This window comes from Tupaia chinensis, unplaced genomic scaffold, assembly GCF_000334495.1.
Source record: "Tupaia chinensis unplaced genomic scaffold, TupChi_1.0 Scaffold000099_1, whole genome shotgun sequence".
NCBI classification, from domain to species: Eukaryota; Metazoa; Chordata; class Mammalia; order Scandentia; family Tupaiidae; genus Tupaia; species Tupaia belangeri.
Genome location: NW_006159563.1, coordinates 6,032,392 through 6,046,545, shown reverse-complemented (window position 1 = coordinate 6,046,545; position 14,154 = coordinate 6,032,392). Strand labels below are relative to the sequence as shown.

At 42.5% G+C, this 14,154-nt stretch overlaps 1 protein-coding gene across 1 annotated transcript in view; it reads right to left on the bottom strand.

Annotated features, from left to right (window-relative positions):
• Nucleotides 1–1,210: 1,210 nt before the first annotated feature.
• Nucleotides 1,211–14,154, bottom strand: part of ARSB (arylsulfatase B) — a gene marked incomplete at its 5' end in the record, with an annotated part of 208,355 nt that continues 195,411 nt past the window's right edge. Inside the window, 2 exon segments of the mRNA XM_027769959.1 lie at nucleotides 1,211–2,315; nucleotides 4,732–4,851. Coding sequence (XP_027625760.1) covers nucleotides 2,050–2,315; nucleotides 4,732–4,851 — 386 coding nt within the window.

The window sequence follows — 14,154 nt, the reverse complement described above, 5'->3', positions numbered from 1 at the left end:
TCAGGCAGAGAGGGAGAGAGCGAGAGGCACCTGGCAATACGTGTAAAGGAACAGGGTGTCCATGCAAAGGACTTCAGGGTTGGAGGCAAATGCCCAAATGTCTGCTTGAAGAAAGTGGCAGAAAGGAGGGGAGCCTAGTCTGCTAGATGGGAGAGATGCCCCTAAGTTGTTGTTGTTGTTGTTATTATTAATTACTAGTTAATTTGCTAGAGGGCATGTTCATTCCCTGAAGAGAGACAAGGGAAGTGCCTGACATGTTTTTCAAGCCGCTGGGTCCAAACCTTGAACCACACAGTTGGCCATGTGGGGTCCAGCTGCCTCAACCACCACGCCACCAGCTGGCCTGCCCCTGAGTTATTTCTGGTCACCAGCTTGAGACATCCAGATGGCATGCAGAACTGGAACCATGCCAAGGGGGACTAGCCGCTGCTTCTGATGTGAGAAGCGAAACTGGTATTGCACACCGATGCCGAGGTGACAGAAAGGTTGAGCACTTGCTGCACCCACAGCAGTGCTGGAGTGTGCCCTGCGACTGCCCAGATGTGCGCTTGTGCTCCTACTCCGCGGGTCTGTGTGTGTGGAGGCGTAAGTGGGTGAGAACAGAAAAACTGGCTGGAGGACATTTATACGACTCCTGCATTCAGCCCATTGCATGAGCATCTTTCACAGCCATGAGACTTTCTTATCTCACCTGCCCATCCACGCGCTCATGTTATAAAATGTGCCGAGTGCCTCTGTGTCCCAGGCACTGTTCCAGGCATTGGCAGTAAACGGTGAATGACACAGGGGAGCTAATGACAATAATGACGTCCTTGCACACATTTCTGAGTGTGACACTCTGTGGAGCCAAGCTGGGCTTATGCACATCAGCAGGATGTTCTTGGGACTGAGAAGGGTTAACCTGTGTCCTGTCCCTCAACTCCAGCACCTCGACCCAAGCAGTAAAACAAGGAGCTGGAGAGTCATGGTGTGCTCTCTGTGCCTACCCAAGCCCAGGTGCTGGCCAACGCCCAGCTGCAAAATCCTGGGGCAGAATTATCCTTGCCTGGGTTTCTCCCTGCTGCTTGGGAATAGTAAGCAGGGCAGCTCTCAGTATGGTATGAGACAAGGCCCAGCCCTGATGATGAACTCCATGCAACTTTGGCAAAACCTCGGTAAGCAGATGCCACAACCCCGAGCTCCCCTGCCTCGCCCTCTTCCTGTCCAGCAGGGGCATGCTCACGGACTGACTCGACCGCCCTCTCTGGGGAGGCTCCAGCTCCAGCCCCAGCACTAGGGGCAAAAGGAAGGCATGGCTCCACAGTGTTCCAAAAACCAGGGTGCCCAGAGGAGAGGAGCAAGTGGCCTTAGGCACAGAGCATCGGAGTCAAAAAGAAAGGCAAGAAAGAGCCACAGGGGAGTTGGGGGTGGCAGGAAGTCTAGACAGAATGAGCAATGGTTGGGGGAAAATGAAGATAAAAACACATTTCCTTATTATAAAAACCCACACGGAGGTGCAGGCACGTTGCCATGTGGACCTTAACAACGAGGGAGCCTAACGCTCCCTGACAAGATGAGTGAGTGAACCGAGGGGTCATGCACTCGGAATGCCTTAGCTTGATCTCTCACAGACAGGGAGAGCCCCTGGCCAGTGGGACCATTAACGAGCGTCTGTGCCCTTCATTTGTTACAAGAAATGTGAGTCACTCCAATAAAATCAGCTATTGGCAGAGGGAAATCTAACGTCTGACTTGTGAGCAAGAAGAGCCAGCTGCTCCAGCCTCCAGGACACGAGGAGAACTCCTGCTCTCGTCAAGTTCCCAGCAATGCCAAGCTGAGGAAAAGGGGATGAACCCAGCCCCCTTCGGATCTAGCCACATGCCTGGCCAACAGCGGGAGTCTCCAGCTTTTCTCCGCTCCTTCAGTGCTCCAGGGGTTGGAGGCAGACACCTCAGTGTGGTTGAAGAGCAGGACAAGGGCCAGGTGAACTCAGCGGGGGAGAAACAATGAGAGGAGAGTGGAAGCTGAGGGCCTACCTGCAGCAGAAAGGTTTCTAGCCTGCCTGGACTCCTACATCCACGGGCCCCAGGCCCCAGTGCCCTTGGGATCACAGCGGGGGTCCTGTGCGGGGAAGTACACGGGCACTGAGTGCTTATGGTAGAACTGCAGGCGGGACAGGAGCTTGGCGACCACGTGGGGATATTCTCCGGACAGGTCACGCCTCTCTTCGGGGTCCTGATCAATATCAAACAGCCAGAGGGTCTTGGTTGGTGGGTCTGGTGAGGGTATCTCAGAAACACTGTATTGAGATGGTGGAGGGATCCAGTAACCACAGCCTGGCAAAGAAAGGAGAAGGTTTATTGGGGAGAAGCATCGCAGGCAGGGCGGGAGCCAGGAGGTGAGACTGCCTGGGTTGTGTATGTGGACATAGAAAGATGCGGCTCTTGGTTCTGTCTCTAGTTCTGACTCAGACTCTGATTTCTGGTGCTTTTACTAGACGGGTCTCAGTGTGTCACAACCAGGGCCATCTGGGAGTGTGTACATGGGGGTATGTTTCAGTGGTTGCAATGACTCGGGAGGGTACGGGTGCTCATGGCATTTAGTAGGCATGAGCCAGTGCTGCTGCAATGTCTGGTGCTACATGGGACTGCCCTACACATGGAGAATGGTCTTGCTGTAAAGGCCACCAATGTCCTGTTACAAACACTGCCTGACTGCTTCACAGGGTTAACCATCATACCACACATTCTAAAGTATTGGAAAGATATCCCTTTTAGAGAATATGCACAGGGGAATTATCCGCCTCCCCCAGCAATACCACTGGTTGAGGGTGTAGTTTGCAGACATTCTCTGCGAGCAGCTATGTGTTGTACTTGATGGCCACACATATCTGAAATCCTTGTTTTTCCATGAAATACTGAGTGGCATCTTTGATTTTCTTCCCTAGCCCACCTCTTCTAGTTAATTCTTTTTTAAAACACTTTTTCCTTTCTAGACAGTGCATATGCTTTCCAGAGAAAAAGAGAGGAGAAAGCACCCCCTATGGGGGATGGTCATGCCATAACCCCTTCTCCTCCATTCCTCCTTCTTTTTGGGATTTTGGGCATGCATACACATATACCCGGCATGTTTTTCAAGCTACTGATCTGGGACTTGAACCACATGGTCAGCCACGTGCAATCAGGCTGCCCGCCCCCCCACTGTGACCTAGAGCTGCCCCCAGCCACAGTTAAGGCTAATATTTTAAATTATTTTTTGGTTCAGGACCAGCAGATTAAACCATTTATCTTCATTCAGCAGTTCTGGAGATATACTTTGCAAAAAGCAGTTGTTATTTGGTAAACTTTTCCTGGGTGTTCTGGTGGGAAAGCCTACTTGAGCCATGACAACAATGGAAGTTGTGTAACTGGGAACAGGCTGAGTCTTAAAAGTTTCCCAAACTGAAGACAGTCCTCTCACTTTGTCTTCAGTATGCGAGGAGAATAACTCTGTTTGCCTTTTAAAGAAACTGGCCAGAAAACTTGATCAGATTAAAGAAACTAACTTTAAAGCTCCACAGGGGCTTTTTCTTTCTCTTTAGACAGGAGTATTGGACTATGTGCTTAGCAGGGCTTCAATCTGGGGACTGCACAGGAAGCCTAGGTTCTAGTCTGAGGGACAGGATCAATAGCTCAAGTGTTTTAAGGGAAAAGAAGAGCAACTGGGAAAGTATCGGGAAGCTGGACAGAGGGAGAGAAAAAGGCTTTAAAGTGCTCAGAGAACACTGAAGGACAATCAATGAGGCTTGAAGAAGACATGGGAAGACCCCTACCCCCCCAAAATACCCCCAAACTTATGTCAGGGAAATGCAAGTCAATTTGTAAGATATTGGTGTTTAATATGCAACAAAAAATTAATATTTTAAATTTGATTTCCATATATTGTGATGTGCTCTATATACCAGGCACTTTATTTTTCTTCTTTTTAAAATTTTTGTCAGAGTGCATGCACTTGCTAGGGAGAGACAGAGACAGAAGGAAGGAGAGTAAGACAGCAGTCCCCCAGTGGGTATGGCCATGTGGAACTCCCTTCTCCTCCATTCCTCCTTCTTTTTGGGATTTTGGGCATGCATACACATATACCCGGCATGTTTTTCAAGCTACTGATCTGGGACTTGAACCACATGGTCAGCCACGTGCAATCAGGCTGCCCGCCCCCCCACTGTGACCTAGAGCTGCCCCCAGCCACAGTTAAGGCTAATATTTTAAATTATTTTTTGGTTCAGGACCAGCAGATTAAACCATTTATCTTCATTCAGCAGTTCTGGAGATATACTTTGCAAAAAGCAGTTGTTATTTGGTAAACTTTTCCTGGGTGTTCTGGTGGGAAAGCCTACTTGAGCCATGACAACAATGGAAGTTGTGTAACTGGGAACAGGCTGAGTCTTAAAAGTAGAAAAAAAGAAAAAGAAAAAAAAAAAAAACTCTGAATCAACAGTTGTCTTTTATAACATATATCAAGTGCGATCATAAATACTTCGAAAGGCAAGTAAACATACCAGGTGTCTAACTAAAGTGAGGGAGGTGGTGGGGCTTAGGAGCCTTGGGAGTCAAGCAGGAAGAGATGGGAAGTAGTTTGAAGAGTGGTACTGTCCTCTTTCCCAGGAAAATGGCCAAAGGACTAGTACCCCAGGAGTATGGCTAGACTGGAGAGCGCCCAGAGGATACAGCAGACCCTTGAAAAGTGACCCCCTCGCTTAGCTGAGCCTTCTACCTGGGTTGCCAGTGAGCAGCTTCCAATTTCCATGTCGAATTGCAGCATGGACAGATGTGTTAAAGGCTGAATATTCTGGAAGAGAATTATCCTTTGCTGGAGTCATGCTGTTCCCAGGACCTGAGAAGAAATAGTTTGGAAGAATTAGATCGCTGTTATTGGAACGTGTCGTTATAAATCAGCATTTTATATCCTTGCAGAACAGTAGCTTTTATTCAACACTGGAGTGCAAATATGTACCCTGCCACAGAAATGAATCTTTTATTAAATATAAACAGAAAGCTACAGTTACATTAAATGTCAGTCATAAACTACCACAAATATAAAGGAAATCCCAGAGAGATTAGAACACTAATTCATCCTTAAAATCGCCATGTTTTGCCAGCGCACAGCTGGCCAATGCAGAACGGTGTTCTGTTACAGCAGAGTGAGACCATTGCTTTTGTTTTGTTTTTATATGTGTTTTTTGGTTTTGTTTTGCTGATTAAAGTTTAAATTAAATGCATTTTATGCAATGCACATGTATATTTATACCTATGTAGATAGTACAATGATAAAATGTGTATTTTAATGGAGTCAACCTCAAGTTATGAGTTCACACGTGCCATATTAAATAGCATGTATATTTATTTTTAAACCACTTTCCTGTAGTCTAACAGTAAGTGAGCAATGTTCAGTTAACTACTCAGATAGGATAACTGTGCATATAACAAAGCTGGTATATGAATTATTGGTCGCTATCATGGATAACTTTAATTTTGAAGGGAGTAATTTTTAATATGTACCTCTTGAGTTTGGAACCAATTAAGAGGTAGAGACCAGACAGATGGAACTAAAACTATTGCTTTTCTTACTGACAAAGTCAATTGGAGAGAACATGGCTGCAGACCTGTGGCAGAGAGACCTTGCTAATAGCTGACCCTTGACTTTGAGTCTTAGCCACCATTACCGATCTGTCTGGACAACCACCAGGCTCCTTCAGAGCACACAGCCAGTGGAGACCAGACTGCATACATAAATTCAGTGGACAGCCTGACTCCAAGAGTAGACAGACAAATGATCTGGGCTGAGCTCATTCTGTTCCATCTTCTGGATAACTCCCTCCTTTGCCTGCTTGCAGGGAGAGTGGGTAAGGTGCAGAGAGAGGTCTACTGTAGCTGAAGACACTGGTGAATCCATGATGGCACAGTATAGAGGTGGCCTACCTCACTCTTACCCGTGCACATTTAAAAGCCTCAACCTAGGCCTAGCTGCATAACCTTTAGTCTGCTTTGAGTCCACAATGATCTGTTAACTTCCCAAATATGGTTATGGCAATCATCTTGGGAGCACTCCAAAAGGTTGCTAAACTGCCAGCCCGTCACTGCCATCGTGTGCGATATGTCTGTGAAAGAACAGACGCCATTGGGTGGCTAACTCATCTGTCAGCCTTCTTGTTACATTGGGTTGTCAGAAAAGTCATGACGCATTTTTCCATAGAAAAACTATGTCATGCAGGCCAGCAGATGGTGTGGTGGTTAAGGCACTGGACTCCCACATGGCTGACCATAGTTCAAGTTCTGGACCCGGTGGTTTGCTTTCTCACTCCCCCTGACCCCCTGTCTCTGGTGAGTATACATGCCCCATAGCAAATTTAAATATAACAATAATAAATAAAATTAAATAAATAATTCTAAAATAAAAAATGGAAAGAAAAACTGTGTCCTGACTTTTCCAACAACCTAATAAAAAGCTTAAAAAAAAATGCTCTGCTCCCGGCCACACCAAGACTTCAGTGCTCCTCAGGGTTTTAATGCGGGGTCTGATGCAGGAAGCACTGTCATAGTGGCAAAGGCAGGAAGTCCCATTGTCAGCCTTTTGGAAATAACCCTGCAGGGAAATCCTGCAGACTGAGCCAATAAACATGGGAGCTTTCCGAGTTTCAGTCCTAACAGTCATGCAAAGTCAACAAATCTTTCACACCAAAGAGGAGTATCTTTTGACTTCTTGCCTCTCTGTTTGCATATGGATATTCTGGCTCCAATACAAACCGGGAGTCTATCACGGGAGTCTATCACGGGAAGTTCTTGATACACAAACTGGTAAAACTGTGAACTCCTCACAAGTGTTATGAGGGCTGTGTTTTGATACCAAAGAATGTTAAATAAAACAAGCATATTTTCTGAATGTAAACAAACAAAAAAAAGATTTAGCTATTTCAGCTATATTTATACTTGTATACCTTTTATCCCCCTTAAAACAAGCAGGAACATAAAATATCTAAACAATAAATAAATCTAAGACTAAACAAAGAGAGGTGTTATTCTGACTTTATGTTTCTCATTTTGAGAACTTAAAGGAAAAATTCCAAAGATTAATACAACTAACACTCTGAGCTATATCAGCCAGAATGAACAGACATTAACATTTAGTCATATTGCTTATTTAAAAAAAAAAAAAGGAAAAGGAAAAAGAGAAAAAGGACAATAAAGATGAAATTGAAGTCTCCTTTGAATCCATGTTCAACTCCAGACCCTTCATCCACTGCCCCAGATGTTGCTATCATGACTTCAGGGCATCCTCCAGCCATTTTAAATAACAGTAACATATGCATATGTGGCACATATATGTGCCAGGAAGTAATGTGTAGTACTGTGTTAGCCTGTAAAAGCATATCTGTGCGTGTGTGATGCTCTGCATATTCCGCAACTTGCTTTATCGTGTGTTAGCCTGTAAAAGCATATCTGTGCGTGCATGACGCTCTGCATATTCCGCAACTTGCTTTATCATTCACTACTAGGTTTATAGAGCTCTGTGATTATGCATGTGCATATACACCTTTTAACTCTGATCTTCCCTATACAAAAATACCACGTATTTATGCAGTCCCCTGTAGATGGGCATTAAGGTTTTGGTCAAAAGTTTACATATTTATTTATTGTATGGGGGTTGGGGGACGGGAGAGAGAGAGAAAGAGGAGCACCCCCAACAGGGTCTTCATACTATGACCATATCTCTGGTCCCAGCCAGCCAGGATCATGGGCATGTGCATGTGAATACAGCGCACACAGTGAGTTCTCAGGCCCTGAACCCAGGACCTTCCCATATGGCCTCAGCATCACTGAGCATTGTATATCAACATACTGTTTATAAGATTCATCTATATGGTTGGGATTCAGCCTATTTCCAGTATTGGTTCATTGTCATTGCTACAGAGCATTTCATTTTATGAACGTTCCACAAATTCCTTTTGCTTTCATATTTATTGGGATTGATTTTTGTTTCTTAAGTGAGATAGAAATCTATATTTGTTTAAATACACACACCACACACCTATATTTATATATATACGGCATCTCACCAAATACGTTTCTTAAGTGAGATAGAAATCTATATTTGTTTAAATACACACACACACACCCATATTTATATATATATGGCATCTTACCAAATACCATTTATGAGAGAGATGGTCCCTTTCCTTCTCACTTACAGGACATTTTTATCAAAAACCACATTTCCATCTGGGTGAGCTGTTTTTAGGACAGCACTATCCAGTAGAACTTTCCACAGCAAAGGGATATTCTGAATCTGTGCTGTCCGCTGCCACAGCCACTAGCCTGGCACATGAAATGTCATGGGTGCATCTGAGGGACTGAATTTTTAAATTTAATTTTAATGAATTTCCACATGTGGCTAGTGGCTACTGCTTTGGATAGTACAGTTTCAGAGTTTATTCTGTCTCACTGGTCTATGATCTCCCTCTGTGCTCATATCACACTATGTTTTTTTTGAATTTTTGCCCTAGGGCACATGTGTTTACTGGACAGAGACAGAGAGAGGGAAAGTGAGAAATCATTCCCTCCACCCCCCATGCCACAATCCCTTCTCCATTCTCCTCTCTGGATTTTTGGCATGCATACACTCACACATGGCATGGTTTCTAAGCGACCAGTCTGGGATTTGAACCATGGTTAGCCATGTGGGAGTATAGAACCTTAACCAACATGCCACCTACTGGCCCCAATATCACACTACCTTAATTACTATAGATGCTATAGTAAGTTCTTCTACCTGGTAGTGTATGCCCCTTCACTTTGTTGTTCTTCAAGACCAATTTTAACATTCTTGGCCTTTTGCATTTTTGACATAAATTTTAGGAATGGCTTGTCAAGTTTTACAGAATACCTGCTGGGATACTGATTAGGAGGCACTGACTCTAGGGGTCAGTTTGGGGGTGCTGATGTCTTAAAATATTTAATTTAATTAATGAGTAGAGTGGATTCCAACATTTATTTAGGTCTGAATTTTTTTTCTTTAAATAATGTTCTATGATTTTCTGTGTAGAGGTCTTATACACATTTTCTTGGCTTACTCCAACTTGGTTGATACTTAAAAATATTTTTGTAACTGGTATTTAAAAATATATTTCCTATTTCAAATGTTAGTTGCAATATATAAAAATACAACTGACTGGGACCAGGGGATGACATACAGGTTATGGTGCTCCACTCCCACCCACATGGCCAATCGTGATTCAAGGTGGGACAGAAATCACGCTGGGCATGTGTGCGTGCGTGCCCAAGGTCCTGGGAGGAGAATGGAGGAGAGGGATTACAACTTGGCCATCCCCCCTAGGGGGTGATTTCTCACTTTCCCTCTCACTGGGTCTGTCTCTCTTCTGAGTACAGAAGCCTAAGGCGAAAAGCAAAGGGACAGAAATCACGCTGGGCATGTGTGCGTGCGTGCCCAAGGTCCTGGGAGGAGAATGGAGGAGAGGGATTACAACTTGGCCATCCCCCCTAGGGGGTGATTTCTCACTTTCCCTCTCACTGGGTCTCTCTTCTGAGTACAGAAGCCTAAGGCAAAAAGCAAAACAAAACAATAACAACAAAATAACCTAACCAACCAACAAAAACCTCTAAAAAAGGAAAAGAAAAAACAGAAAAATATGGAACTGGTGGGTGGTGTGGTGGTTCAGGCACTGGTCTCCCACTTGGCTGACCACGGTTCAAGTCTTGGACCTGGTGGCTTGCTTTTTCTCTCTTTGGTCAAATTAAAGGGTGGTAATAATGATAATAAATAAAATAACTTAAAAAAAGAAAAAATAGAATTGATTTTTTACATGTTCACCTTCTATCTGATGAGTTTGCTAAATTAATTTGTTAATTCTTTGTTTATAGATTTAGATTTTGTATGTATGAGATTGTATCACCTGTGAATAATCTCATCTATTATCTTTACCTATTTATTCCTTTTTATTATCTTATCACACTGGACAATGTCTCTAGTACAACTTTGAAAAAAGGAGTGACAGCAGAAATTTCTGTCTCATTTCTGATTTCAGGGAGAAAAGTTTTGAACATTTCACTGTTTTTAAAATATTTAGATTTTGTATGTATGAGATTGTATCACCTGTGAATAATCTCATCTATTATCTTTACCTATTTATTCCTTTTTATTATCTTATCACACTGGACAATGTCTCTAGTACAACTTTGAAAAAAGGAGTGACAGCAGAAATTTCTGTCTCATTTCTGATTTCAGGGAGAAAAGTTTTGAACATTTCACTGTTTTTAAAATAATTTTATTTAACTATTTATTATTATTATTTTCCAATTTGACTAGAGAGAGAGAAAGGGAAAGTGAGAAAGCAAGCCTCCAGGTTCAGGTCTTGAACTGCAGTCGGCCACATGGGAGTCCATTTTTAACCACCACAACACCTGCTGGTCACTGTTAAATATAATGTCATTGTAATATTTTCATGGGTACACTTTATCAGATTAAAGGACCTCTCTATTCCCAATTTACTAAGAGGATTTTTTTAAAAATCATAAATGTTCAATTTCATCATGTGCTTTTTCTGTATATAATGAGAATATAATTACTCTCTTTTACCCTTCAATGTAATGAACTATATTTATTGATTTTTAAATGCTAAATAAACCCTATATTTCCTTTTCTTTTTTTTAACAGATTTTTTTCACTAGGGGGCATATGCTTGCCGGAGAGACAGAGAGAGACAGAGAGACAGAAAGGGAGAAATCACCCCTCAGGGGGGATGGCCATGTCGAAATCCCTTCTTCATTCTCCTCCTGGGCTTTTGGATACACATGCACATGCACTCTGTGTGAGTTTCAAGCCTGCAGGACTTGAACTGCAGTCCACTATGCTGGAGTCCAGAGATGCAACCATTTACGCCATCTGCTGGTCCCCCAGTCCTGCATTTCTAAAACAAATTCCTTTAATCATGAAGTCTATTCTTTCTGTATACTGCTGGATTCACATTTTGTTTAGCATTGGGGACATTTACTGGGTTCATATTTTGTTTGGAATTTCTGCATCTATGCTTAAGATAGAAATTGGTCTATAACTTTCTTTTTATAATGTTCTTGTTGGGTTTTCTCAATTTTCTCTCTGTTCTTATCCTGCTTATGCATTTCCATTTGTCTCTCTGGCAAGTGCATGTGCCGTTAGGCAAATTAAAAAATTTAAAAAGAAAAATAAAATGTATTACTTAATGCTCAAATATTTTAGAATTTTCTAGTTATTGTCTTACAAGTAATTTCTGGCTTCATTCTACTGTGATCAGTGAACATCTCTACAGTTTTTAAAACATAAACTTTTAATTTAGAATTATTTTAGACTACAATCTATGACTTAAATCCTTTAAAATGTGTTGATACTTGTTTTATGGCCCAGCATAAAGAAGTGCTATGTTCCATTCCCACTAAAAAAAAAAAAAACACAGAGTGAAGCTGTGGGCACAGTGATCTACATGTCATTTGGGTTACATTGGTCCACCATGTTATTTAAATCTGTTAGCTGTGTATAGATATTTTTGTCCGTTTGCCTGTTATTAAGAGAGTTACATTAAAAATCTCTCGCTATGATGAGAATTTATTTATTTCTCCTTTAAGTTCTGTTGTCCTTTTTAACTTCACACATTTTGCGATGACATGATTAAGTGATTACAAATTTAGAAGTATTTTAACTTTCTAGTTGACTGCTCTTTTTACCATTTTGAAAAATCCGTTTTAACTCTGACAATGCTTTCCTCCTTAAGTCTACTTTGATGTACAGTGAGCCCAGCTCTAGCTGTTATTGTAAGTATTCACATAGTATATATTTTTTCATCCTTCTGTCAACATGGTGTAAAGCTCTTATATTACATAAAATAGTATAACATAGAGTGTAGTGGGCAGAATAGTGGCCCCCAAAGATGTCCACACCTGAATCCCCCAGAATCTGTGAATATGTTACCTTACATGACAGAAGGAACTTTGCAGATGTGATGGAAGCTAAGGACTTTGAGATGTTGCAATTATTTATCCCGGATTGTCCGGTGACAATCTAAACACAGATCCATAAAAGTGGGGACAGTTCCTTGACTACAGTCAGAGGGAGCCGTGTCCACAGAAGGGTCCGAGTACTGCGGCACTGTTGGCTGAAGATGGAAGAAGGGGGCTGGCCATGAGCTAAGTAGCATGAGCAACCACCAGGAGCTGGGAAAGGCAAGGACATGGATTCTAGACCAGGGCCCCAGAAGGGGACGCAGTTCTGCTGAGAGCTCAGTCTGAGCCCTGCGAGGCCTGTGAGAGATTTGAGACCTAGACAACTGTTAAAACAATTCATCTGTGTCACTTTAAACCATTAAATTTGTGATAACTTGTTACATCAACAAAGAAAACAATTATTCAGGCACTTTGCCACCAGAGAACCTACACATTAATTAGGAAGATATTATATATTGGGTCATCTGGAAAGTCATGACATGTTTTTGCATAGAAAAACAGAAAAACTCAGGACTTTGCTGATGACCCCATATAAAGTGGTTAAATAACAACATGAGGCACAATAGGATTAGAGATCATGCTTGAAAGAAGTTGATATTGGCTAAAGCATGGAATAAAGATTGATGAAGAGGTGGTTTTTCTTTTTCTAAGAATTTTTTCTTTTATAGTAGCACAGGCACATGCACAGAGAGAGAAAATACAAAGGGAGAAAGAGAGTGAGAGAAGCACCCTCAACAGGGTCTTGTCACGCCACGGTCCCGTTTCCCCTGCCCTCCAGCTCAGCAGGATCTTGAGCACATGCACATCCGAGTAGGCATATTTTCAGGCCAACCTGGGGATCTGAACCCATGGTCAGTCACATGGCTTCCATCACTGCAATTCAGTGCTACTGGTGGCACTACCAGGTTAGGCCAGAATTGGCAGTTTAGTTAAGATGCAAAAATGCATCTCTTCGTTATCTACCACCCCACCCCTATTTTAATGAAAATAAATAAATAAATAAATGAGGCCTGTCCTAAGTCTGATTCACCTTTATAACTGCAAAGCCCAGTGCCTTGGCACATCAGTGGTATACACTCAACAATGCTTACTGAATCAATGAGTGACTAAAAATCAATGGACAGAAAGTAAAGAAGGGCTGGGTCAGAGGTGCTGTAGTGGTTAAGGCACTAGACTTGAAGAGACCGCTCCATGGCTCCTGTGATCTAGCCGTTTTGGGGGAAACAGAGAAATGAAGAGGTCCCACTGATAATTCGGCCCCCAGCATACAAAACTTGCATGGAGAGGCGGAAGGGAACAGAACAAGCCTTCTTCAAGAGACAGCTCCATGGCTCCTGTGACCTAGCCATTTTGGGGGAAACAGAGAAATGAAGAGCTCCCACTGATAATTCAGCCTCCAGCATACAAAACTCGCATGATTGAACTTCCCAGTTTGGGAAGAAACTGATCATCCACAAGATGACTAGAAATCGCTGCAGGACCACAAGAAATATGGGGAAGCAGGAAAATACCTCTCCTCCAAGGGAAAAGGATAACTCCTCTTCATCCATACACAGTTCAATGGAAATCATGGAAATATCTGATAAAGAATTCAGAACATTCATAATGGCAAAGCTTACAGAGATGGAAGAGAAGAGAGACAAGGAACTGCTGAAGAGGAAGGAGAAAGGAGTTGAAGAGTTCCAGGAGGTGAGGAAATTCATGCAAGATCTAAAAGAGGAATTTTACACTTTACAAAAGAATCAGATGGAACTGTTAGAGATGAAGGCTATATTACAAGAAGTCAAAATTTCCTTTGAAAGTATTAAAAGCAGACTAGGTCATACAGAAAATAGAATCTCAGATGTAGAAGAGAAAATGCTAGCCTAGAAAAATCCACCACGAAGACTGAGAAAATGGCCCCAAAATTTGAGAATAATATATGAGAAATACTAGATACAAGTAAACGTCCAACCATCTGGATAATAGGCATCCCAGAAGGTGAAGAGACTCATAAGGGTCTATTTCATGAAATCCTGCAAGAAAACTTTCCAAACCTGGAGAGACACTCAAAGATTCAGTCCCAAGGAATACAGAGGACTCCAAATAGAATCAACCCAAGAAGATCTTCTCCAAGACACATTATAGCCAGATTGACCAAAACCACAGA